Genomic DNA, 23,404 nt, shown 5'->3' with positions numbered 1-23,404 from the left:
GTTACATACTTAGTTAGAAATTCAATATTGCTTTGTTCTATATGTGTATATGTGTATATACAAAAATAAAAAGGTGTATTATATATATATATATACATAACTAACATAAAATAATTATATTATATATATATTATATATATATATATATATTATAAATTTACATAAGGAATATTAATCTAGCTTGAATTAATATTTGAATATTAGATATGTGCTTGTGTACGAACATCGTATATCAAAAGTATAGAGCAGTCAACGAATTTATAGAGTAAGAATAGTTTGATGCGTCTGGAAGGTATTCTGTACACAAACTCGTTGGAAGGAATGATTTGAAAGTCAATTACGTTTTATTGTAAAAACTAATGTAACAAATTATCTTCATTCATCATTTTTGGTTTTACTACATTGTTATCTGTTTAACTTTATCGAAAGATGCACATATGACGATCAATTTTCTGTAATTTTTGACATAATTACCTGATTATAAATTATGTAAACTTTTATTCTGAAAAAATATATACATAATCACTCAAATTTATTGAATTGTAGAATTCTTACAACTCTATCCTATATCTTGTGACTGTTTAAAGACAAATTCAGATCATATGTGACAACAAAAAAATAATGTATATAATAAACAGTAATATTTGTGCAATTCTGAGTTCTACTTGTTTTGCATGTGTTCTTAATTAAAATACTTGGATGTAGCAAAAAAACTGACTGATATCTTTTTTTTATAAGTTTATTATAATTTTCATTGGGTTTATTTACAACAAGCGATAAAAGTTGAACACGTTTTATATCAATTTCCCTGTTTATATAAAGAAATTGACAAAAGAAATTATTTGTCAAGTTTTAAGTATGAATATAAAATTAACGACATGATATTCTGATTTATGAAATGTGTGTGTACATTTGTGAATATTTGATACAAATATGCACAAAATGTATTAATTATTGTGTGCGAGCACAGTTTCAAATTCGCTTTTAAAAGCAGTGCAAACTTACCGCAAAGTAAACATCATAAATAAATTTGTTACTTATGATATTAAAAATTTTTATATATATACAACGAAAGTTCTTTCACACATAAATATTACGTATTACGTAATCGTTAAGGCATTAATTGTTACTTGTAATGAACGATCGTAAGACTAGCGGTATCATACAGTAACTCTAACATTTAACAAGTTAATTCGTTGAGACAATAGTTTCGTTCACTGAATTACTGTTCGATTGGTATCTCCATCGCCACCATGCCACTTTCATACGATCCCAGATATTTTCCCACGAATCCATCGCTGGTCTTACATCAAGTAATGCAAATGTGTATTTTTCATTGACTTTGCCACCATCGTAGTAATCAATAATGTATCTCACGTTTTTCCCGCAACGATCTATGATCCAATCGTGCCGATCGAAGGGTAGCTCGTACCTGTATAAAAAGAATATCTCATGTAGCCATTACTTGGGTTGTACAGAGATTTATAGGAATTGTGAGACATACCCCATCCAGTAACGAATACGCGCACGTGGAGAATACTTGGATGCCTTCCCACCAAAACTACGTAATTTCGGGTTGCCACATTCTCGGGCATGAAGAGCTTCCCATTTAAGAACTTCTTGCCACGCCTGTTCGTTGTTAGCATTGTGAATTTTTATTATATCATCCATATCTTTCGGAGATATGTCATCTTCTTTCCATCGCCATCCTTTTCTCAACATAGCGTTCCAGAACATTTGCTGCGAGGGATATACCCAAAATCCTCCTTCTTCAGCTGCTTTGGGAATCGATGAAATCTGTCTATCAGTCGGCAAAGAAAACGGCTGATCTGGTGCAGGTTTTTGATTTGCTGGCGGCATCTGTAAGTTACATTCACATTTATTTATTACAGTTAAAAAATAGAAATAAAAACAAATCAGTTATGTTAACTCCAAAACTTTATTTTATACATACCATATTTAATGGATTTATTTCACTCTCATCCATTTTATCTATCGGACATTCACTAACATAACTTATAGTATTTAATTGACTTTTCTTGTGCATAGGACATTCTGGTGGTGGTTCACCTTCATACTTCTTTGTCCTATGGGATTCTGGTTTGCTAATGTGTTGAGATGCTGGTACTATTACATCTGCTGCTGATATAGAAGCTGTTGTGAGAGCATTGCCCATTTTGTGATTGTTGTTTTTCTAATAAAAGAAAAAGCACAATTTTTATAATAATATAAAATCTAAGTACTAAGATGAAGTTATCTTAATCTAAATCAAAGGACAGAATCATTATTGATCCACGACACAAGTTCTACTTAAAAACAAAATTTATTTTGTAACACATCTAGGTGAAGATAAAAAATCTATTTAAAAAATGATCCTGAACTTGCTAGCAAATGTGGTTATAACCTTTAAATTCAATTATGATTATGCAATAGGATATATTTTTTAAAATTATATAAATCTTATGTGATATTCATACAGAAAATACCTCTATGAAAAAGAGAAAGATATTTTATAATTTCTAGTAAAATTACTATAATTTTTCAGTGATCTTATTCAAATTTACTCTGTTGTAGATACTTAATTAAAATCCTACTTGAGCGACACTGAATAAAATAACCTCATCTAGGTTTTATACTTTTACTGTTTAGGTATTAAAAATATAAAAATAAAACTTGTGTTTATTTAGAAGAAATCTTAACCTTTAAGATTAAAATTTATATGTGACACATGTCAAGTACCTTGAGCGTTTAAGTACCAGAATAGTAAAACTGAACACTTAATGATAGTTATATACACAGAAGCATACGCAGCGTGGTCAAAAATTGAATTGCACATGTGCCAGTGTGGTAAAGGCCATCACACATGAAATTACTTAAAACCGTAAAACGTAGCCGTAAGAAAATTGACCAATCAGAAATTTACGTCCGAGAGTGATGGCGACATAGTACGGTCTTAAGTAATTTTATGTGTGATGACCTTTAACAAATAGTATCATAGAGAAGACTGAAAGCAGCCAGAACCATATGAAATGGCAACTATGTAGTTATGTCCACGAACGACTTGTCGGTACGTACGTTATGTTCAAAAATCTCCGATTAACCAAGTCGACTGATTATTTTGTTAGAATTAATTAATTGCGTTGAATTATTAGTCGAATTGACTAATCGCGGTTGACGCAATCGGCTGATTAACTTAATTGGAGATTGTGAACTGGCCTATAAATGTGTAGCTTCTCGTGTTTACCACATGAGGTCTCTAAACTCTGTTGAATTTAATCACTTTCAACTGACAATTTGAATCTTATGTTGTTTGATGTATACTTGCGTACTTGTTTCCGTTTATATCTAATTTAGTGTTGATTTTTTCAGTTATTTTAACTCTGAATTAATCCAGGTACGATCACGATAACATCATTACTTGTTAGATTTAAGATATTTCTTGTACATATACTTTCTCAGCGAAATAAATTTATTGCCACTATGATATTGCAATCAAATTATAGCGTTTGTTTCATTAAGTGATTTTTTTTTATAAAATAAAATCTCAATAGCAAGATCTACCGATACAATTTATTTGGTAAATTGTTTGTAATTACTAATAAATCTGTGGAAAGCTGATGAGCCACAGTGATGTCTTATTTGAGTAATAAAAAGTTAAAGTTTGTTAATATGGTTGTAGAAAGGGCGAAGTGTGTCAATCTCAAGTGTGAAAATGTATTCGAATTCGATCGGACGTAGTTCTAGTGCAGGGAGAATATCTATGTTTGAGCGAGAGGACAGGAACTTATTACGGAATGAGCAGCGAAGGACGCATACGTTAAAGAAGGGAAGCAATGAAAATTCTCATATTCCCAGACCTCGTTTTAGAAGTTCTTCCAGCGATCGAGCAGGATCGCTTGGTAGAAAATCTTATCTGAAGATAACAGGCATGTGTTTGAAAAACAAAATTTTTTATATTAATGTTTTAACAAGTAATAATAAAAGTAATAAAATTAATATTAACAATTTTGTATGCTAGATACAAAAGCAATGATGATGTTTTTAAAGTATGAGATAATCTTTCTTGATTTTGTTGAAAATTTCTTTATGTTGTGAAAAATATATTTGAACTGAATATATGTATAGTGTAAATTTATATAAATTACAAAGAAACAAAAATTATACTATATACTAAAAATATAATACATTTGTATATATACAGGCAAAACTCCATTACTGCATCTACCTACAACTCCAGTCACACCAGCAAGAGCCTCTAGACATAATTTATTGAGTTTAGGGCTAACAGCAAGTAGTAGCAAAAACCATGTATCTATGTCTCGATCACCTTCAGCTGAAACTGGTGCAAGCTTTTTGGGTAATAAAGGTCCCAAAAAAGACAGAAGGACTTTAATAGACAAGACCTATCAAGCAGAGTTGCTAAATAAGATAGACAACTATTTTTGTGTTAACGAATGCTCAGGAATGCTCAATAATGGCTCTTTCAAGTCTGTCACGTTAAAGATGTTTGTGGAAGTTACTAGCTTTCTATTGAAGTTCTTTGATATAAAGCAGGAACTCACATTGGCAAACTATATAGAGGAATTGCCAAAATGTGCGAAGAAGCTACATTATCCAGGCATGATAAACAAATCGTGGTTAAAGACTGCCAATACAATGCATTCTTATCCTCATGTTCTGGGATGGGTTGGCTGGCTGGTAGAAGCTTGCCAAATTAAAGAAATAGCATTTGAGAAGTACCAACTAGAAACTTTGCCATTCATAGGATTTGAAGAGCAAATACAAAGTTCCAAAATAGAATTTCTCACATTTCTGGATTGTTACAACGCTTGGACAGAAGAAAATCTCAATGAGGAAGAAGAAATTTTGGAGAAATATTTCAAGGATATTATGATTCAGCAAGGCATTACTGAGGAAGATATAGCACAAGCACATGCGAAAGTAGAAGACGAAATCTCACTATTACATATGATAGAGAAAGAGTCGCAGGAGATAGATGAAGAAACTAAACAATTACAAAAAGAACTGTCATTATTAGATGCCAAGGAAGCTAAATTAATGAATGATATCAAGTCCAAAGAAGATTGCATGAAAAAGATCTCTTTTGAGACAAATTTGTTAAATACTGAATATGATACCTTAAACGAACAAGTCCGTACGGGAAATTTGAAGCGAGAAGAGTTGATTTCGATTGTGAAGAGCCAGCCAATGTCGAAGGCTGAGAAAGAAGTACTTGTGCAAAAATGTACAGAACTTCAAAACTATGTGCACGAGTTTGATGAGCATTTGAACGATTATAAGAAGGAATTGTACAATTTGGACATTAAATTAGCATTTATCAATAATAATCTCAATAAAGCAATCTTGGAATATAATAAAGAGGTCTTTATGCTCATTGATAAAGATGCTGACGTGAATTTCGATGAATTAAGGTTGCCAGAGAAAGGTTTGTTGGACCCACAGATAATGATCGTGTTGGAAGAAAAAGTTGCTCTAACGAAAACTTTCAGAGAATTATTAGCAAAGCGATGCAACGAGATAGAATCTGTCATACGATCTAACGCTACCAAAATAGAGAAACTACAGGAAAAAATTAATTTACTACCGGACGATGATAAGTTAAAGGAGGAAAAATCTCGTATTGATCAAATGAAAATGGATACGAAAAAGGAGAAGGAAAAAATAACGAAACAGATAGAAAATGTCAAAACTGACATCAACAAAATACAAGATATGATGCCGGATATAAAAGCGATAGATCTTGAAATAGAAGAAGTCAAGGATAAATTGGACGCTGTTACTAGAAGAAAAACATTCTTGCAACAAAATGCCGCACGATTTTTCGGCGAGTTGTATACAATTATCGGCGATCACAGAAAGGAGCTTAAAGATATTCTGACCAAATACAAGAAGTAAGCTCTGCGTTAATTTAACGATATCATATTTTAATATTATTTATTCTATATACATTTTATTCCATTATTTTGTGTTTCTTTTTTTCAAAACATTAAAACAACACGCTAAAATCATACAAATTCTAGCATATAAATATACATATATATATATATATCTAGTAGAATGTACCTATACATATAAACGTCATGTACATATAAATAAAATATTTTTATATTCTTAGTTCTACGTGGCCAACAATGTTTAACACAACACAACCATCGTCGTGCAACGTCGTTCAGTCGGACTGAAACGCTTAATACTATTTAGCAGAAAATTATGATCAGTTGCGTTCTACTAAACGCTACCTCTGTGTGTAATATAATATGTTTTTTCCTCCCTTTCAAGTAACGTTTAAAATAATCTTGACTAGCAAATGCTTCAATTAGCGCGTTATCAGCGCCGTGTCGGCAGCCGCTCGTGTGCGATATTGAGAAATTCGCGCGTACGTATTATAGAATCTGCGGTAGAGCACACATGCTTTCGGAAAATATGAGAAGTTGTCAGGTTTCAAATTGGAGAAGATAATACGAAATGTAAAAAATGTTATCTGCAAATACAGGAAAAGGTCGTGCAAAATTTAATAAAATAACAAAAGTAACAAATTCGTTATTTCTTTACGGTTGACGCACACTTTTATCACGTATGTGTTTTATGCTATTTATTTAATAATTCATTACACATAGTGTTATTATATGATATTAGCGCTACATACTTATATCAGGTAATATATTAAAAACAGACGTCTTGTGTAGTATTTAAGATACGTGTGTGTGTGTATATGAGTCTGTGACGTCACGACGCACGCGCAGCAAGAGTGCTCGTGCCAGAGAATAAAAATCTCGGCTGCTCGCCACACTGCGGCCCGACATATTGCGGGCTCGCGCAAATAGGTAGGGATATGAAATCACTTGTGAAATGTATTAACGGCTTCGCGCCGCGCGCGCGTTGATGCGGTTTTTTTTCGTCCTGACAAGGCGATTCGCGATCAACCCACGTCACACGCACTTGTTGCTGCACCATGGCTGTTAGTACAATCCGACGATACGTCGCGGAAGTGTTCACCGAGCGAGAATTTCTACGGTGCTCGTTTCGTCGACCTCGTGGGCATCGCGACGACTGCGCGCGCGACGCGTCGACGCGCTGAAGCATTCTGTGCGCGAGGTGAATGAAAGAAAGGCGCGATTGTCGTATATCTACCGCGTTTTTTTATATTTGCTGTGCAAGTGATAAGAATAAAGAAAAATAAATTAAAGAAAGCTCATAGAGAAAATTTATACATGCAAAGTGTAAAAGAGTTTTGCGTCTCTCGTTCTGATTTGTAAAAAACCAAAAATGCAACATTGATTATAGGAGTGATAATCGAAGTTTGTTTTGTGACAAGAGAGGTGAGTTTTTGCGAATCATTATATGCACTTTTATTTACGAAATTGTTTTGTTGATATTGATCTTCAAATAAGATAATTGCTTGATAAGATATTTTAATCTTCGATTAAAATACAAACAGCTGATAAAAATGAACTTTTTTTACATATTTATTTCACTATGATATAAGTAATTAACTAACGATATATTATTGAATATTGAGTTTATTTTAAGATTAACACACACATTTCTCTTAAGTTTTTCTTAAGTCATTTATTAGTCGATTTTGTGTATCTGAATGCCAGCTCGAATTGGAATTTTAACAATTTGTATCATGTATGTAGATAGTTTTTAATTCTGTTTTTTTTTTTTTTTTTATTTTAAATAACGGATCGGATTGTTCCGAATTATATGAATAAAGCACTGTCGCGTAGACGCAAGAAATAAATAAGTTTTGTTATTGATCGAGAGATCTAAGTCAATTACGAATCGTAATTATTTAAATTTTGCAAGAACCGATATTTTATTACGAGGATGAGCGCTCGAGACTGTCTGTCCGATTTCGCCGTCAATTGCTGACGAAGACACTGGCTATGTATGTGTATATAGAAAAAGTGACCTAACAGATCTCTCTCAGAGAGACAAACGGTAGAGAACCAAATAATAAGAACAAATTATATAATACGCACTCATCAACCGAAAATAAGTTTAAACTTTACAGGTCGAATAACAGTTCCTACACTGATGCATGAATATATAATGTATTCAAAAGTATCTGACACTGGATCTCCCTTTGACCTTTTATGATGATCCACTTTGTGGGTGCATAATTATAGATATTGTTGATCGCGACTCTCTTTGTCACACACACACACACACACACGCGCGCACGCACGCACACACACACACACACACACCGCGAAACGCGAGATAAGCGAGATTTTATCAGAATCCGATCACGGATCACGCTTTGTATTATCGGAAACTAACTGTCGATGTTTTATTCAACAGCTCCGCTCGAAACGGGCTTAATTAATCCAAGATGTATGCGAGAGTTTTAATCTATTATTTTCTAATGGAATAGAGAATGTTCACTGCGTGCATTTTATCAAGTTGCGTTTATTAATTAAACCGCTCTCAGCGAAAGGGTCACAGAGGTCCATGCGATAACCGGCGGAAGAGTCTTGGCTTCTTACAATTCACGAGCGTTACACACACGCGCGCGCACGCTTTATTATAAGACACGATTGTAAATCTCTTCTTCCTCTCTCTATTGTATTATATTTATTTTATATATTGGACGACATCTAACGGTTTTATATATCAGAATGGAATTGGAGGTAAAATCGAGATTTGCGCTTCGAGAAGAAAACGTTTCATAAATGTTTCTGAGAACAACGGCTGAAAGAAATTGCGCGAATCATATACGAACATTAATTTTATTCACTACTGATTCACTCTTCTTCGACGGTAAGCGCGCGGGCAGCTTAGCACTTCTTGCGCTACTCGCAGGAAGTGTGAATTAGTGACGAAATCTGACCTACTTGACCGCGCATATCGTACGAATTTGCTACGAATCTCCTTCAATCTCTTAAGTGAGTTCTATAAAAGTTACGGGCCGGCACAAGATGATCCACTTAGGTTCATTTCCGAGCGCACGAATGTCGGAAGAATATGAAGATTATATCGCGGGCGCGCCATTAAGTTTATTGAGTCTCGCGAAAGTCAACGTGTTTGGTGGATAATTTTCGCGCTCAGACAGTATTGAAATTGTGCTTTCGATGCACGATCGAAAGAGAGATATATTACTCATGTATGTGCGTTAGATGAAATACCACGCCAAGAAGAATTTTCCGACCAATATAGCTATTGATCGGAAAGCTCGATATAAAAAGGATGCAAGTGGCGGAAATAGAAATGTCACGAATCGGATATTTATCTTAGAATCTTGAAATAAACAAAAAAAAAACGTTGATGCGCTTTTTTGTATTGAAATTGAGATCCATTTGACGTTGCCGTTTTCGGCAATGACAATCTTCTTTTTATTGCGGATTTAATAAAAAAGAAAAGAAAAGAAACAACCAGCGGATCGTGTGTCTGCGGATCTTCAAAAATTAACACGAACTAAATTTCATTTTTTTAAAGTTAAATAAAAAATGATCACGTTAGGTAAACTAATTGCGGAAGAATTAATAGTTTCTCATCGATTTTTGCGCAGGAAGCTTTTACAATTTCTCGTCACGAGCCGCGCTTCTGCTTCACAGGAACTTTCCGAACGAGAACGGGCATTTTTATGTAGCAGGACGTCGGAATATGCGAGAAAGCGTTCTTGCCGTGCTATTAGCATGGATACTTGCGGCCCAGCAAGGACTGTGCGGCAACTTGGAAAAAGTCGCCCTACGACCGAACAATATCTTAGAAGATTTTTCCGCCTATCGTCACATCTCGATCGTTCATTTCGAGGTGCCGGAACGTATAGTCGCGGCTGTTTTCAAGTACGTGTATTAGAGAATCGAATAAATTAAAAAATTTCGATTCTTTAATCTTTTTTTTTTTTTTTTACTGCTTTGTTTTTAATTCCTTTGAATCTTTGTGAATCAGATTTACAGCGAAAGAAGAGAAGACTGGCGGTATAGGTAAGTGTTCGCCGCGCAACATTTCGTTGCATTTGAAATCCGGCAGTTTGCCGTTTGTCCGTCCCGATGGATCGAAGGTGAACGCTAAACTATTGGAGATGAAGAAACGACGGCAATATCACAGTCTGAATATGCGTAGCGATGGCGATAAGTACATGATCAAGGTGGAAGCTCCATCGGCGGGCGACTGGTACACGATCGCTTTCCGATCCTGGATCGATCCTGACAAGGAGAAGATTAAACAGCAAGGTAAACAACGCAGTTCCAAATAAAAGCAAAACTTAATAAGAATTTGCATATTTAAAATCATCTTTCTCGCAGGTCTCAGCGTCTCTTGCGAAACCGTGATGGATGCTGAAATGTTCATAGAAATGCCGACGAAGACGTCGCTTGTAGCGGATCCCGAAGTCGAGCATGAGATACAGCTGGACGAAGCCTCCGATACAGCAATAGTACAATATTTCTTACCGGACGTTGGTATGGCGAAGCTGAGTCTGTACCTGAACTCGTCCTGCGGCGAGGATTGCGAGATCGACGTCCACGTCACGGCAGGAGACACACTCGTCAACGGTCTATTTAACTCCACGATGTGGGTACAGATGTTCAAGCCTTATTCCGACGAATTTCATTGCGTAACTCTTCGTCTGCTGTCGGGGAACGCGTCGAACGTGACGATGCGACTCTTGACAAATCGCGAACACCAAACGAACGACAAGTCGACACCAGTGAAACTATCAAAAAAATCCTTTCCGGATTTCTTTCTCTTCGACTATGAACATCTGCGCGGTAACGATACAAAACCGCAGGCCTTCAATGTGACCGCCGAAGCTCTTTCTGTTCTGAAGTTTAAGATTGGCAGAGTGTACGATGTCGGTGGCACGGTTACTCTCGGTTTCAAGTTGGTCGACGTAGAGGAGAAGAACAAGAAAGCGATTGTTCTCGTAGCTTGCGTTTCCTTAGGTCAGTTGATCGTATTCTGCTATATAGTTGTTTTTACATCACTTATTTTCTACTTTATATTTTGTTCTTATAGTTTTTCCAATCTTCTCTTTTTGAAATTTCTGATTTTTTTTCAAAGGTTACTACACCAATATCACTTCGGATGGTGGTTGTGTCCGCGCGAACACCATTACGACGGCAGACGTCTACACAAACGCAACCGAGCCGGCTTACGTGCACATACCTTTTCCGGAGGCAGGAACCTGGTACGTCAGCCTGCGTGTCTTTTGCCCTCACAGAAAAGTGGTCGGCAGCAACAACACCGATATCAAGACCGATCGTACTTGCCCGTGCGATCATGTCTGTCTACAAAACAACTCAACGTGCGACATGTGCGACTGCCTGCCGCGCTGTCCATTGGCCCGAGTAGAGAGCATCGTGTCGTCATCACCGTGCATAGAAGGCCGTTGCGGCCGTCGCGGCAAGTGCATGCACTACATGAGTGGCAGTTTTGTGTACTCGGCCTGTCATTGTACTGGTGGTTATCGCGGTTTCGATTGTGCTGACGCGACCTACGTGCTCAGCAGCAGCCGTATTCTTCTGCAGTTGCTCGCATTGACTTTCAGCAACTTTGCGTTCTGCGGCTCGATCTACGTTGCGATCCGACGCGAATACTTCACCGAAGCGGTCGCTTATGCAGCTGTCATGTTCTTCTCTACGTTCTATCATGCCTGTGAAGCCGGCGAGGATGTGTATAGCATGTGCATTATGAGGCTGAGTGTGCTACAGTTTTGCGACTTTTTCAACGCGTTACTCGCAATTTGGGTCACCCTAGTAGCGATGGCGTCACTCGGACCGCGATTCACCGCATTTTGCCAAGTGGCCGGTGCGATTGTTCTCGCCATGGGAGCCGAAATGGATCGTACGGCGCTGTGGGTGTTCCTGCTACCGGCAGTTACTGGCTCCGCCTTAATCGGATTATCCTGGGGACTCAGGTGCAGAATAAAACGAACCGTCAGATATCCCTCACGTCCGTACAGGTAAGAAATAGATATTTTTCCGTTTCACAGATGTAGATGCGATGATCTATTTCACGAGATGTTGATTGTTTCTGTTCAGGATAATCTATTTACCGGCTGGGTTCTTTCTCGTCGCTCTGGGCCTGATTTGTTACGCTTTTCTGCAAACGCGCAGAAATTATTATCTCGTTCATAGTTTCTGGCACATATGCGTAGCCATAGGAGTCATTTTATTATTGCCGAAGCGGCAATACATGAAATGATGATTCGTAGAAAAACGCATAATTCAGGAAAAATTTGAAAAAAAATCAGAATTATGAGAAAGTGTATGATAGTAAAGCAACCAAAGAGACATCAGGGAAATTATTAAGACAAAAGCTCACACATAGACTGGGTGCATACGTATATATTATATCAAAGATGTTATTGTTCTAAAAATAATATATAGAATTGAGATCGTTCTTATGGAAGAAATTAGTATTTAGCAATAAGACGTAATACACACATGAAGAAAATTCAACGACAGTATTATATTTGTGGCAAAAAGAACATTTGTGAACCTGCATAGTTCGGCGTGACTCTGAAAGGCAGGATTTTGCTCATTTTAATAAACACTATGAAAAAGTTGGAAATAAAACGATAAGTTATTTATGAATAAGGTTATTTATGAATATTTTTTCGTTTTAGAGACTTTGACGTAGAGTTTGAAAGCAATATTTAAAAATATTAAAAGAAAAGGAATAATTACAATCATGAAACTGATAAGGTTGAATTTTATAAAAGCGGTAGTTATTGCTTAATAAATACTTCCAGAAAACATACTTTGACATTCCGGGAGCTGTATTGTCAGTCGCACGAAGAGCTAGAATGTTTCACTTGTTACTTCGTTGAGTCGCGTGAAAGGACCTGTTCATAAGGACCAATTGTATTACTAGGATAGATAATAAGATACTTGAAACGCGCGTGATAAAAGATTCCTTGTGCGAGTGGTGCTTTTTTTAGAATTTAGTCACTTGCATTACACTGGCGTATATGCAAATGTAGCTACAAACAAAGTATCTGAGCACAAAGGCGTAATACAATATCTCACCAGTGTCCAACATAATGTTAAATAATATAACATTTTATTTTTTGTTTTCAAACACAGAACACTTTTATTATTCGTGAATAAACTTCGTGTGTAGCAGCCTTTGAATATTTTCCAGTGTAATCTAGTACAAGCAAACTTGTTACTATTTACATGTTCTTTATTATTTCCAGTGTTCCATTACTCTGTTATTTTATAGCGAGTTAACATATGCAATTAGTGTAGCAAATTATCAGTTGTTAATTTTTGACTGAATACAGAAATAGTACTCTGTAATTAACACTTAGTGATATCTTGATTCAGATTTATTTTGACCAAAAAATTGCGCAAGATAAGTGTATAATCGTGCCATATATTTTCTCTTCTGCAACAAGAAGATTTAAATTCTAACTTTATTTTATCGAACGTATATATTTTATTGATCACATACACTAGGACGGTGTAAGCGTAGAAATGTAAAATTTAAGGAATATAAATCCTTTTGCCTATGGGAATTGGTACCTCGCATGTGAGCGTTTTCTACCACTAGATTACACGAGAATGAGTGTAAAAAATAAAGACACGTACATACATACATATATTTAGTCTTTCACGACAAAAATCAGCGAGATTGAGAGATGTGGACATAAATATATGTACTATAAGATACAATACAAAAGAAATAATATTTTTCTACGTAAAACACACACACACATATCTCTTATCTAGAAATTAAAAACCTAAATTACATATAGACTCCATGTATTTTATTTTTTCGTTTTGCAATAATCATATTTCCTGCTTCTTGTTAATAAATATCACAAATATATATAAATCAATATTTTCTGATGTCATCAGTAGAAAACAATATACGGAGAATTGATAGAATATGAGAACGGAGTTGTCTTAGAAAATTGCCTTGTATCTATGACAGTCTTTTTCTTTCTTGAGAAAGTAAGTAAATATAGAAAAATACTCGTGTCTTTATTTTCTGATTCATTCTCGTGTCTGGTGCACCGTGTGTGTATACTGGCGTTTTGGAGAGAGTGTCGCAGATAGGTGAATGCGTCGTCGTCATGGGCAGTGCCTGTACTGATTGTTGACACATGTGTTAAAGGCAATGCGTTGCGACCGTATCGCGATTCTAGTCGATTCTATTTTTCTCAGTGTGAAAGTCATATAGAATGTGTATAACGTTTTCTAAACAACTGAAAAAAAGAATGTCACGCTGGGTGCACAGAGGTTTTGTCAACAGAGAGAGAGATATGTCACTTTTACATACACACACATAATTCACATACATACACGTACATAATTCTCTACGACATACAAATCAGACCATTGTTGCACGGATCGAATTAAAAAAATTACAGAAGTAATCGAAACGTCCGCTCTGTTTGTGATAAATAATTCTATATCAATATTACAAAACTATTAGCAGACTACTGTGTTATTTATCTTCAATGCATCGTAGAAAGTATAATAAACACAACGTCGACATAGTGATCATACGCGTCTTTTTATCTCTTCCTTCCTCTCTCTGATTCACTTAAAGTTTTATCAAATCGCCTTTTATTCTAATTTCCAAGAAAAAAATATTTGATAAATCAACTGTTACAGTGATGAGGCACCGGTGGGCGTCGCAGCGCGCGCGTTTGCCGCTGCGATGACGTTGGCCAGCAGCGACAGCATTGTTTCCATCGACAATCCGCAATGCGGATACGATCTGGAGCAGTTTCTGCCGGCTCTGCCGGTTTCCACCGCCTCTTCGATCGCCGTACCCTGCAACGCGGTACGGAACACTTGATTAGTGGTGATGGTGTTCACCATTTGGTCAAAGGACGACACCTTTTCGTCCTTTTCGTTCTCGTTCTCATTCTCGCCGCTGACCGCGGCCGCTGCTTGCTGCGAATACGTGCACACCGCGCGCTGCATGCACGAGGTCGTGTCGATGCCGTGACGAGCCAAGATATCATCGATTCTTGTCAGAGTTTGCGTAAAACCCCCATTGTCATCGCCTATGTTAAATCGCTCATATAAGTAAAACTACTAGAGTGAAACACTGCTGTCAATATTTTTATAAAAACAATTAGAATTTTTTAAATTAGAATCAATTTGCGATTTTACAAATCACTTACTTCTCGTATATGTGCCATAAGTCCCTGACAGAATATAGAGCAGTTTTGGTATGATGAGAATCGATCCCACGCCTATGATGGCTCCCAAAAGAAGTCCGCCGAGGTCGATTTTTGCCGGTGCGTAAGGCGATACGCCGTAACCCTAATGCAGATTTAGATTGATTGCTTAAATTTATTTTACACGAAATAATTTACATAAAATAATTTCATCAAGAATGTTTACAGAAGTAAAAGAAAAATATTGAATATCTATTCAGAGAACGAAAAAATTTCACTCACGCTCCCTGTACTACCGATATTAGTGAAACCACCGAATCGTGCTTCTTGGTTGCGATCTGTTATGTCATTCGTCTCGGATTTCGACGTTACGTCGTGCTGTTTAATCTGAGTCGACGGCATGGCTATTTGATCCTGCGCTTTCGCATACTTTTCCATATAACTAGTGGAACTGGGCATGAACCTGTAAATATTGAAACGTTATATCGTATCGAAAGAAAGTTTTTAATAAAACTTCGACAATTTTTCACTCACCCTTCTTCGAACTTCGGACTGCAGTTGACCAGAATGGCGAAACAGCTCAGCGCCACGGTTAAACTCCGCGAAATAAAACGTGTCATATTTGTTTTTAAATAAAAATAACGCAGCAATTTACAGATTTAAATGAAAACTATTCTCAACGGAGCGACGAAGGTAAAAATTCAAGGCGATATGAAAAAAAATGTGAAGTTTGAGGTCAATTTTATAGAACGAGATATGGCGATTCAGTGTCACGGACTGGACTGCGCGAAGCTCGTCTTCTGGCATATATAGTTGCTCTGGTCGTCTGAACACACCGACAAGTCGTGGTCATAATTGAAGCCGCGGTTTCGCTTTCATTGTTTAGGTCTTCATGGGACGTTAACACGCGGTGCGTGACACTTCTCCGTCATCATCATCATCGCTGTCGTTCGAAGAAGATCGCCCTCATCTTCTTCTGCAGCGGCTGCAGCCGCGTTGTTTTTTCTTTTCTTCGTCCGTTCGAAATCCCGAAGCTGAAATAATGACCGGACCGCGAACAATGACCTGTTAAGATATTCACTGACTTCTGACGACGAGATTTCGCGACGTCTCCGTCACCTACGGAATAGTATCCGCGCGTATTACAATTTCCGGTCGCGTTACGAAACACGCGCAACCTCGAGGGTGGTCACGGCCCGTACCTGTCTGTTTGTGCGATTTTGACGCTTCCGAGCACAATATTGTTAGCGCAATTAACAACTTGAACGCGTCTCAAACGAAATCTCGCGAAAGTTTCTTTGTCTAATATAAATAAAAAATAATACCGTTAAGATATTGCGACTATCTGTATAAAATATATACGCGACAGTCACGGAAGTTCGATGTAATAGCGGCAGGATTTACGCTACGAGATTATGTGGCCGAAGTTCTTCCGGTGAAAAGAATTTTCGTCGTGTAATGAAAAGATATTTGTCGTGTATGCATTCGTCATGCGCGAGCGAAAGAGCAGTGCGAATCAAAACTCCCTTTCGCGACAAACACGAGTTCTCGCGTGTCGCGCTCTCCCCTCGCTCGATGGAATCCGTTCTGGACGATGCTCCGGAAAATTCGCGACGAAAGCCACGGCCGGCGAGCCCGCACGACTAATTCCGTTGCACACGCGCGTTCGTTCTTTCACCGCCGGTGAAAATTCGCGCTTACAATTCCACGTGAAACGCGTCAACCGCGGTAATTACGGGGCCCGGTGCAATGGGCCTACGCGAAACGAGCCGGTGGACACGGGTAATATGCCACAGGCAGGTAATCGTCATGAAAACGCAATTACTGATATATGTTATATCTTACGGCTGCAGTTTCGCCGCGCGAGAAGTCGTTAATTATACGAAGCCGCGAGAAATCGGTATTTCCTGTTTCAATATGGGGTGGGCGAGGCTTCTTATAGACCGGGGGACATTCAGTGGGGGATCTGCTACACTCGTTGTTGAAAAGCACTCGGATAGCACTAATGCATCCCATTACCCTCTGGACGACAGAAAGCATCGCTTATTCGTACGTTTCCGAGAAAGTATTGGCGTTTTACTTAATTCAATAATAGCTGAAAAGGATTTCGGATATGAAACTTCCGATAGACCCGACTGTCGTCTTTCTTCCGTTGGCGTTGTGGTTCGCGCGAGTCATCGGCGATGGCGACGTGAAACCATCCGCCAAGCTTAACGGTCAGTTCATCAATAATCACAAGGCTCAACTTATCTCGTTCGATTCCAAAGGTGGTGAGATTGAAGTAAGTGTATCGATATTTGTTGTTATATATATAATTTAACGCGTATAAGTCGCACTTCCTAAAAAGTTAAAATATAACATATAGTTTCTGTCAAAAACAATCTTTGTGATCAATTTCCCAGATCAATTGGGACGTGTCAGTACCTTTCTTCACGATACCATTGAATCATATAGGCGAAAACGGAGAGGTATTCCCGTTGCTCAACGTCAACACACGAGGATTGTCGGTCGCCGGCTTATTAACAGGCATTCTCACTCTAGCGGTGCCCCTCTTGTCGAAGCCAGGTCCAGGAATGCATTACCGAAGTACGGATTTTAATAGCATTTCTTTATTTTTATTTCTTTACTGTTAAAATACATGTATATTATATGCTGTAAAAATGTGTATTATTAAAAAATACTTACATATTTTTAAAATACTTTATGTCTGGTCTATGAGTTTCTTCGCAGGCATTGATTCACAATGGTCGCGAATGGGAGATGCGCTAAACGAGATCATGCTTGGCAACAGTTACATCACACCCTGTGTACAGCGCATTATTTGTACCATGGTTGCCGAGGCGAGTCATTCGGATAATCCCACGAGTACCGACAAGATCATCGATGGCTTGTCAAGGTATAGTAGTTGACTCTTCTAATCAGACAGATTGCAAGAATATAGCCTGAGCCAATGTATACAAAAATAACGATAAAAGTGAGAGCAAGAATGAGATTCTTCAACTTAATGTTGAAAAATACTCGCGCAATAATAATGAAATAACGATCAAAGCGAGCGTAAAGCTTTCTCTAAAATCTCATCGACAATTAAGTGCTAACTGCATATCACGCTTTTACAAATATTAACTACATAAGTACATATAATGAATTATTATCCAATTACATATGTGATTACGTAAAAAATTTTAATCTTAATAAATTTTTATTTTAAATACCTCGAGCAGTCACAAATGGTTTAGAGAATTCACTAATGGCACAGTTCTTCAAGAAGCTGTAAGGATGGGACGAGAAGAACAAGACTGCGGACGAGTTTATAAGGAGTGTTTCGTGACGCCGAGAATTCTTAAAAGTATTATGATGCAAATCGGCGTAATCTGATATCACTATGATCGATTAAATAGACAAATTAATGAAGGTATTGCGCATATAAAAAATACAATTTTTCACATATCCTTTTTTATCATATTATTATTCAATTGCAGTATATATATATATATATATATATGTATATATATAGCGTGTAATACATCCATAAGTTTAAAAAAAAACTTATAATTAATTACATTAATTAAATTAAATTAATTAAATTATTTTTAATTTTTTTATATTTAATTTAATTTGTCAATATAAAAAAGTCTGGGAAATCTAATGTTTAGTTTTGAAATCACTCAGAATGTAATGAGCGAGTTACGTCAGGGAAGTCAATCTTCATTATTCTGATAGACGAGGTGTGAAATTTCGTCGCGCTCAAGAAATCACACCACGTACTTAGATGACACTCCAGTGCGTGCTTTCACTTTTCTTTTCACATTTTTAATTTTTTTTTCATACTTTTCATCTACACACACATTTATAAGATCTCGCATTTATATTTGTGAAATACACTGTAATATCTGTAAATTTTTGTAAAAATTTTTGTTTTTATCTATATAGATTAATTTCTTGTTTTATTACTTATACTATAGAAATGTTTTTTGTACGTGTGTATACATAAAACATGCAAAAAGTATGTTACTAAAAATAAATTAAAATTTAACAAATATATCACATTCTTTTTTCTTATAATTAATTTAACTAAAATTATACTAAAATTGCGTATATATATATATATATCTCAATTACAATTTTCTTAAACATCAGCAATTAGTAATTTTTTCTTAAATATATATTTAAGAGAAAATATATATTTTTCAAGTTTTAGAAGTCTGATCTCACTCGCTTTGCAAAATGATTACTACTCTATTGTTTCTTCTAATAAAACGTCAGAATTATAAGAAGAGATAATAAATTATTAAATTTTACTTTTAATGCAAATTCAAATTATCAAGGTCGAAATTTATTTTCATATCAACGTGATAAGGTGTTGATAAACTTAGATCTTGTTCCAACGTTGCAGTTTTACTATTAACAACATTACCATTTTGCGTGGAAGATTCTAATAAGCATAGCGCATCCGCCGCACATGCAGCTTTTGCAAGATCCGCCGCAGTTTGTCCTAGCATATCGACACTGTTCGGATCTACGCCGTGTTCCAGCAGAAATGCGATAGTTTCCGCGTGATTGTGAAGAGAAGCGAAATGTAACGGTGTACATCCGGAGACATTCTTCTGTGACAAATCCACACCGGCTATCAAATACGACTGCAAGCGCTTTGTGTTTCCGGTAGCCGCGGCCACGCACATTTTCTCTCCTATCAGTAAAGCATTGCCGTGAAGATGCGCGCCGCAGTGCAACAGCATCTTGATAATCTAGAAAAATCATGCGGACATTGCAGTTACAATTAACAAAACAGAGCATTATTTATTGCATTATTTTCGCAGCTTAAATCGTGAATTCTTACATCGTGATGATCGTATTCGATCGCATCTGTAAGAGGTGTGCGGTCGAACCGATCTTTGACGTGAACGTTCGCGCCCATCTTCAAGAGATGCCGTGCAACATGTATATCACCTTCACAACAAGCTATGTGCAAAGCCGTTCGGCCATCTGCGTTTGGCTGCGAGATATCCGCACCCTGAATAGAAAAAGCCGATTATACATAAGAACCTCTAGCTATAATACACTATTGTATATTTGACATTATTTTTACATTTCTCTCAGTGTTCAATTAAAATAATCGGCTTACTATTTAGAGGAAGTAATTTTTAATTATAATTCTGTCCTGATTTTTTAACAATAAAAACAAAATGAAAGCGAACTTCTAATTTGTGTACGAGGAAAATACATTTAAAAATTAATATAAAATAAAAAACTGAAAACGTTACTAACGTATCCCTTCAGCGACTCGAGTTTCACAGTGTCACGTCTAATCACTGCAGCGTTCAACATAGCCGGGAACAGAATCGTTCGCAATTCCTGATGTTCTGTCGCCGAGGATAATCTCAAAGATATGGCCACGGCCTCCACCAGGTCCCAGTCTTGTAAAGTGGGCGGTCGACCGGCTGTTAGCTCACCTCGTAAATTCGTCTGTATCATTTGCTGCTTTATTTCCGTGTCCCAGTCGTTTTTTGATAAGACGTACGCGAGTTTTGTTAACGCGGCCTCCGGAGTCATATCGAAGCCGGATATCACCCCTGTGCATGTATTGATAACGAATTATTAAAATGCGCTGAGAAAAAACTTGAGGAAAAATACTTGAGGAAAACGCGAACTAAATAAATATTTACACACACTAGTTTTATCACACTATCGCGTGCATTGCTCAAATTTTTACTGATAATACAATTTTTCCTTGATTTTTTTCTCCTGCTTTCAACAATTATCATTACGGTAGAAATTTATCAAAAGAATTGTGAATAAATTTTTTTCTGATATTAATTTATTTTTCCTAAAATTATATACAGTACCAGCTTCTTTAAGTAGTTTGCCAGCCTCATATGCGTCCGAGACGCATCCAGTCGCGCATTGCGTAATATTCACGATAATTACACCGCGCTTTGTTGCCGCGCGAATTTCCTCGATGATATCCTCGCGATTTGTTGGCACGTTTCCCATGCCGTAAGATTGCAACACAACACCTTCGATCGGCGGTTGAAGAAACACTCGCACCAACTCCGACGTGATGCTGGGAAACAGTCGAAGCAGGCCTACGTTTCGATTGAGCGTCGCGTGCACGTAAAACTTCTCCAATCTGCACGGGCGAAAAATAGCGCGATAGTCCACTGCAAAGAAGTATCATCTTTATAAAACATTTTTCCAGTTATCTTTGAAAAACTCAAAGAGAGAGAGAGAGAGAGAAAAAAAAATTTTCTCTCACTTGAAAACTGTTCACCTTCGATTTTAATGTTCGCCGTGGCTAACGGTTGACAGTTCGGCGAATTAAACGCCTCGAAGGACGTCACGGACACCTTGCTCGTCCGATTGCCGCGCATCAAGTTTGTGCCGAAAAACACACATACTTCCGGTATGTTGTAATTCGCCGCGATTACGAGGGATGCCAAGAAATTGTCCAGGCCGTCGCTTCTGGTGTCGAAAATCGGCACCTGCGAACCGGTCAGTACGACAATCTTTCCCAAGGCCTCGAGCATGAAGGACAGAGCTGACGCCGTGTAACTCATAGTGTCTGTACCGTGAAGAACCACAAAACCATCGAAGTACTCGTATGACTCCTGCAAAGCAAACGCTATGAGGAGTAATAATTTAATTAGTTAATCTATTATTGTTATCAAGTGCTTCCGTTGCAAGTTTTATCGTTTCGCAAACGATTCTCTTTATCTCGAACGCTACGAACAATGTTTCTAAATGAGGATGTAAATTAATAACAATCAGTTCCTTATAATGTATATATATATATATATATATATGTATGTATGTATATATATTTACGCTCAAATATATTTCAAAGAAAGAGAAGAGATTTAAATTTCAAGAGAACAAAATTAAATAAAAGAAGCATAGTTTCATTGCTCGAGTAAATATGCAACATTAATAGCGACAGAATAGCAACTCGTTCAAGTGTTTATTTCGCACCTTGATATCGTTAGCAATGCGAATCCACTCGTCCATAGTTATATTACTGGAATCGCACAGATTAGAATATTCTAATACGTTGTAAATGACACGGCGACTGTCGGTCGCTGTCACGCTGCAAAAGATAAAAGAGCAAATGTCTTAACATTGCGCAAGAAAAAACCGGACTACATTCACCCGGTAATTGCATAAGAGCGCGGTCAGATTGAAAATATTTCTACAACAAATTTCTATTAACATTATTTCTACATGAATATACACATATATGCTTACGGCAGTACTAACGGCCCCATCGCGCCGAATCTTTTATCAGCGTACTCGCGATCGTGTAGCTGCGGATATTTCCGCAGATTCTTCACGAACATGTTGGCTTTCGGTATCAATGCTGGAAAACGAAGACGCAATTAATCACTCCGATGTAGTGTAACAACTTATATGTTTTATAGTTGTTTGAAACTATTCACCGTCACATTTAAATTTTCGATTCGTATTATGTTTGGGGGACTTGATGCATGCTCAGGAAATAATCTCTGAACAAATTAGAAGATGAGAAAACTCAGGATATGAATAAAGTGTGTCCCAGGTTTTATTATAACAAGCAAACTGTTCTACAGGAAGAAATAAGAAAACTTTGTTACATGTAAACGTTTCTGGGGTCAACCAAGATTGCGTTCGAGGAACGCGCTATTGTGTCATTCTATCTCTATTTTATGTCTAACGAGCAATAAAATAGTGCAGATAGCACGTTCCCAGAACGCGCAGTCTAAGTGTCAACGATATGACATATTTGTTTATAAACAAAGATGTTATACGGACATCTTTTGCTACTTCTAAAATAAAATAGCACAACAGCTTTTCACAGTTTATAACAAAAATATATAAAGTGCTTGAAACTGAAAAATAATACAGAAAAGCAAGAAATTCATCATGATTAGATCTTTAAGAATTTTCGAAGATATATTTACTTCCACGTTCGTCTCTCATCATCCCTATCGTGCCGCCCGTATAAAGCACAAGTACGCGACCTTCCGGTTTGGTTTCGTGACTCAGGTCACCGGTGAAATTTTTCCTAACACTTGTCATATTTTCACGTATACTATTGCATTTATTCTCGTGCGACTCATAAGGCAAATGTGACATAATCGTTTTCACACGTTCAGCTTCCTTGCACGTGGCTACTGGCAGTTATCGCGCCAATGACTCTTGTAAGACTGATTAGTGAGATTGACTTCTTACGTAAGTATATATACGTGCAGTTGCAATGATATGATTACGTCAAACTGATAACAAATGTTTTATCACGATCTTACTTACTTCGTTCCTTTT

General features: G+C 37.0%; 6 protein-coding genes across 13 annotated transcripts; 3 read left to right on the top strand and 3 right to left on the bottom strand.

Annotated features, from left to right (window-relative positions):
* Positions 1 to 746: 746 nt before the first annotated feature.
* LOC109851809 (cytochrome c-type heme lyase) lies at positions 747 to 2,837 on the bottom strand. Of its 2 annotated transcripts, none has more exons than XM_020422261.1 (4): positions 2,701 to 2,768; positions 1,955 to 2,194; positions 1,505 to 1,860; positions 747 to 1,432 (listed from the first exon to the last, which is right to left on the bottom strand). In XM_020422261.1, exons 2-4 carry the CDS (start codon positions 2,174 to 2,176, stop codon positions 1,189 to 1,191), a joined length of 822 nt encoding a protein of 273 aa, XP_020277850.1. In that variant the 5' UTR covers positions 2,177 to 2,194; positions 2,701 to 2,768; the 3' UTR covers positions 747 to 1,188. The 2 variants fall into 2 exon arrangements, with proteins under 2 accessions (XP_020277850.1, XP_020277849.1); XM_020422260.1 differs by having other exon boundaries at positions 748 to 1,432; positions 2,740 to 2,837.
* A 124-nt stretch (positions 2,838 to 2,961) lies between these two features.
* LOC109851807 (kinetochore protein NDC80 homolog) lies at positions 2,962 to 6,223 on the top strand. Of its 5 annotated transcripts, none has more exons than XM_020422256.1 (5): positions 2,979 to 3,067; positions 3,370 to 3,394; positions 3,680 to 3,926; positions 4,202 to 5,912; positions 6,137 to 6,223. In XM_020422256.1, the coding sequence occupies exons 3-5, from the start codon at positions 3,713 to 3,715 to the stop codon at positions 6,201 to 6,203; spliced, it is 1,992 nt and encodes a 663-aa protein (XP_020277845.1). In that variant the 5' UTR covers positions 2,979 to 3,067; positions 3,370 to 3,394; positions 3,680 to 3,712; the 3' UTR covers positions 6,204 to 6,223. The 5 variants fall into 5 exon arrangements, with proteins under 5 accessions (XP_020277844.1, XP_020277845.1, XP_020277847.1 ...); XM_020422258.1 differs by having other exon boundaries at positions 3,661 to 3,926; XM_020422255.1 differs by lacking the exon at positions 3,370 to 3,394 and having other exon boundaries at positions 2,962 to 3,067.
* Positions 6,224 to 6,603: 380 nt separating this feature from the next.
* On the top strand, positions 6,604 to 14,484 carry LOC109851806 (transmembrane protein 8B). Of its 2 annotated transcripts, none has more exons than XM_020422253.1 (6): positions 6,604 to 7,340; positions 9,582 to 9,812; positions 9,919 to 10,202; positions 10,275 to 10,913; positions 11,032 to 11,932; positions 12,012 to 14,484. In XM_020422253.1, exons 2-6 carry the CDS (start codon positions 9,631 to 9,633, stop codon positions 12,172 to 12,174), a joined length of 2,169 nt encoding a protein of 722 aa, XP_020277842.1. In that variant the 5' UTR covers positions 6,604 to 7,340; positions 9,582 to 9,630; the 3' UTR covers positions 12,175 to 14,484. The 2 variants fall into 2 exon arrangements, with proteins under 2 accessions (XP_020277842.1, XP_020277843.1); XM_020422254.1 differs by having other exon boundaries at positions 9,536 to 9,812.
* Positions 14,485 to 14,591: 107 nt separating this feature from the next.
* LOC109851822 lies at positions 14,592 to 16,579 on the bottom strand. Its single transcript, XM_020422295.1, has 4 exons — positions 15,647 to 16,579; positions 15,395 to 15,575; positions 15,116 to 15,257; positions 14,592 to 14,995 (listed from the first exon to the last, which is right to left on the bottom strand). The coding sequence occupies exons 1-4, from the start codon at positions 15,730 to 15,732 to the stop codon at positions 14,592 to 14,594; spliced, it is 813 nt and encodes a 270-aa protein (XP_020277884.1). The 5' UTR covers positions 15,733 to 16,579.
* A 427-nt stretch (positions 16,580 to 17,006) lies between these two features.
* Positions 17,007 to 18,537, top strand: LOC109851847. Its single transcript, XM_020422339.1, has 4 exons — positions 17,007 to 17,393; positions 17,515 to 17,698; positions 17,843 to 18,008; positions 18,334 to 18,537. Exons 1-4 carry the CDS (start codon positions 17,226 to 17,228, stop codon positions 18,485 to 18,487), a joined length of 672 nt encoding a protein of 223 aa, XP_020277928.1. The 5' UTR covers positions 17,007 to 17,225; the 3' UTR covers positions 18,488 to 18,537.
* A 708-nt stretch (positions 18,538 to 19,245) lies between these two features.
* LOC109851830 (L-asparaginase 1) lies at positions 19,246 to 23,270 on the bottom strand. 2 transcript variants are annotated; one of them, XM_020422305.1, is made up of 9 exons: positions 23,044 to 23,270; positions 22,543 to 22,686; positions 22,352 to 22,463; positions 22,079 to 22,193; positions 21,381 to 21,717; positions 20,956 to 21,270; positions 20,378 to 20,682; positions 19,950 to 20,123; positions 19,246 to 19,857 (listed from the first exon to the last, which is right to left on the bottom strand). In XM_020422305.1, the coding sequence occupies exons 3-9, from the start codon at positions 22,441 to 22,443 to the stop codon at positions 19,414 to 19,416; spliced, it is 1,782 nt and encodes a 593-aa protein (XP_020277894.1). In that variant the 5' UTR covers positions 22,444 to 22,463; positions 22,543 to 22,686; positions 23,044 to 23,270; the 3' UTR covers positions 19,246 to 19,413. The 2 variants fall into 2 exon arrangements, with proteins under 2 accessions (XP_020277894.1, XP_020277893.1); XM_020422304.1 differs by lacking the exon at positions 22,543 to 22,686.
* Between the last annotated feature and the right edge of the window lie 134 nt (positions 23,271 to 23,404).

The sequence above is a fragment of the Pseudomyrmex gracilis genome, unplaced genomic scaffold (genome assembly GCF_002006095.1).
Source record: "Pseudomyrmex gracilis isolate BER0280 unplaced genomic scaffold, ASM200609v1 scaffold_21, whole genome shotgun sequence".
Taxonomy (NCBI): Eukaryota; Metazoa; Arthropoda; class Insecta; order Hymenoptera; family Formicidae; genus Pseudomyrmex; species Pseudomyrmex gracilis.
This window is presented reverse-complemented; position numbering and strand designations above follow the sequence as displayed.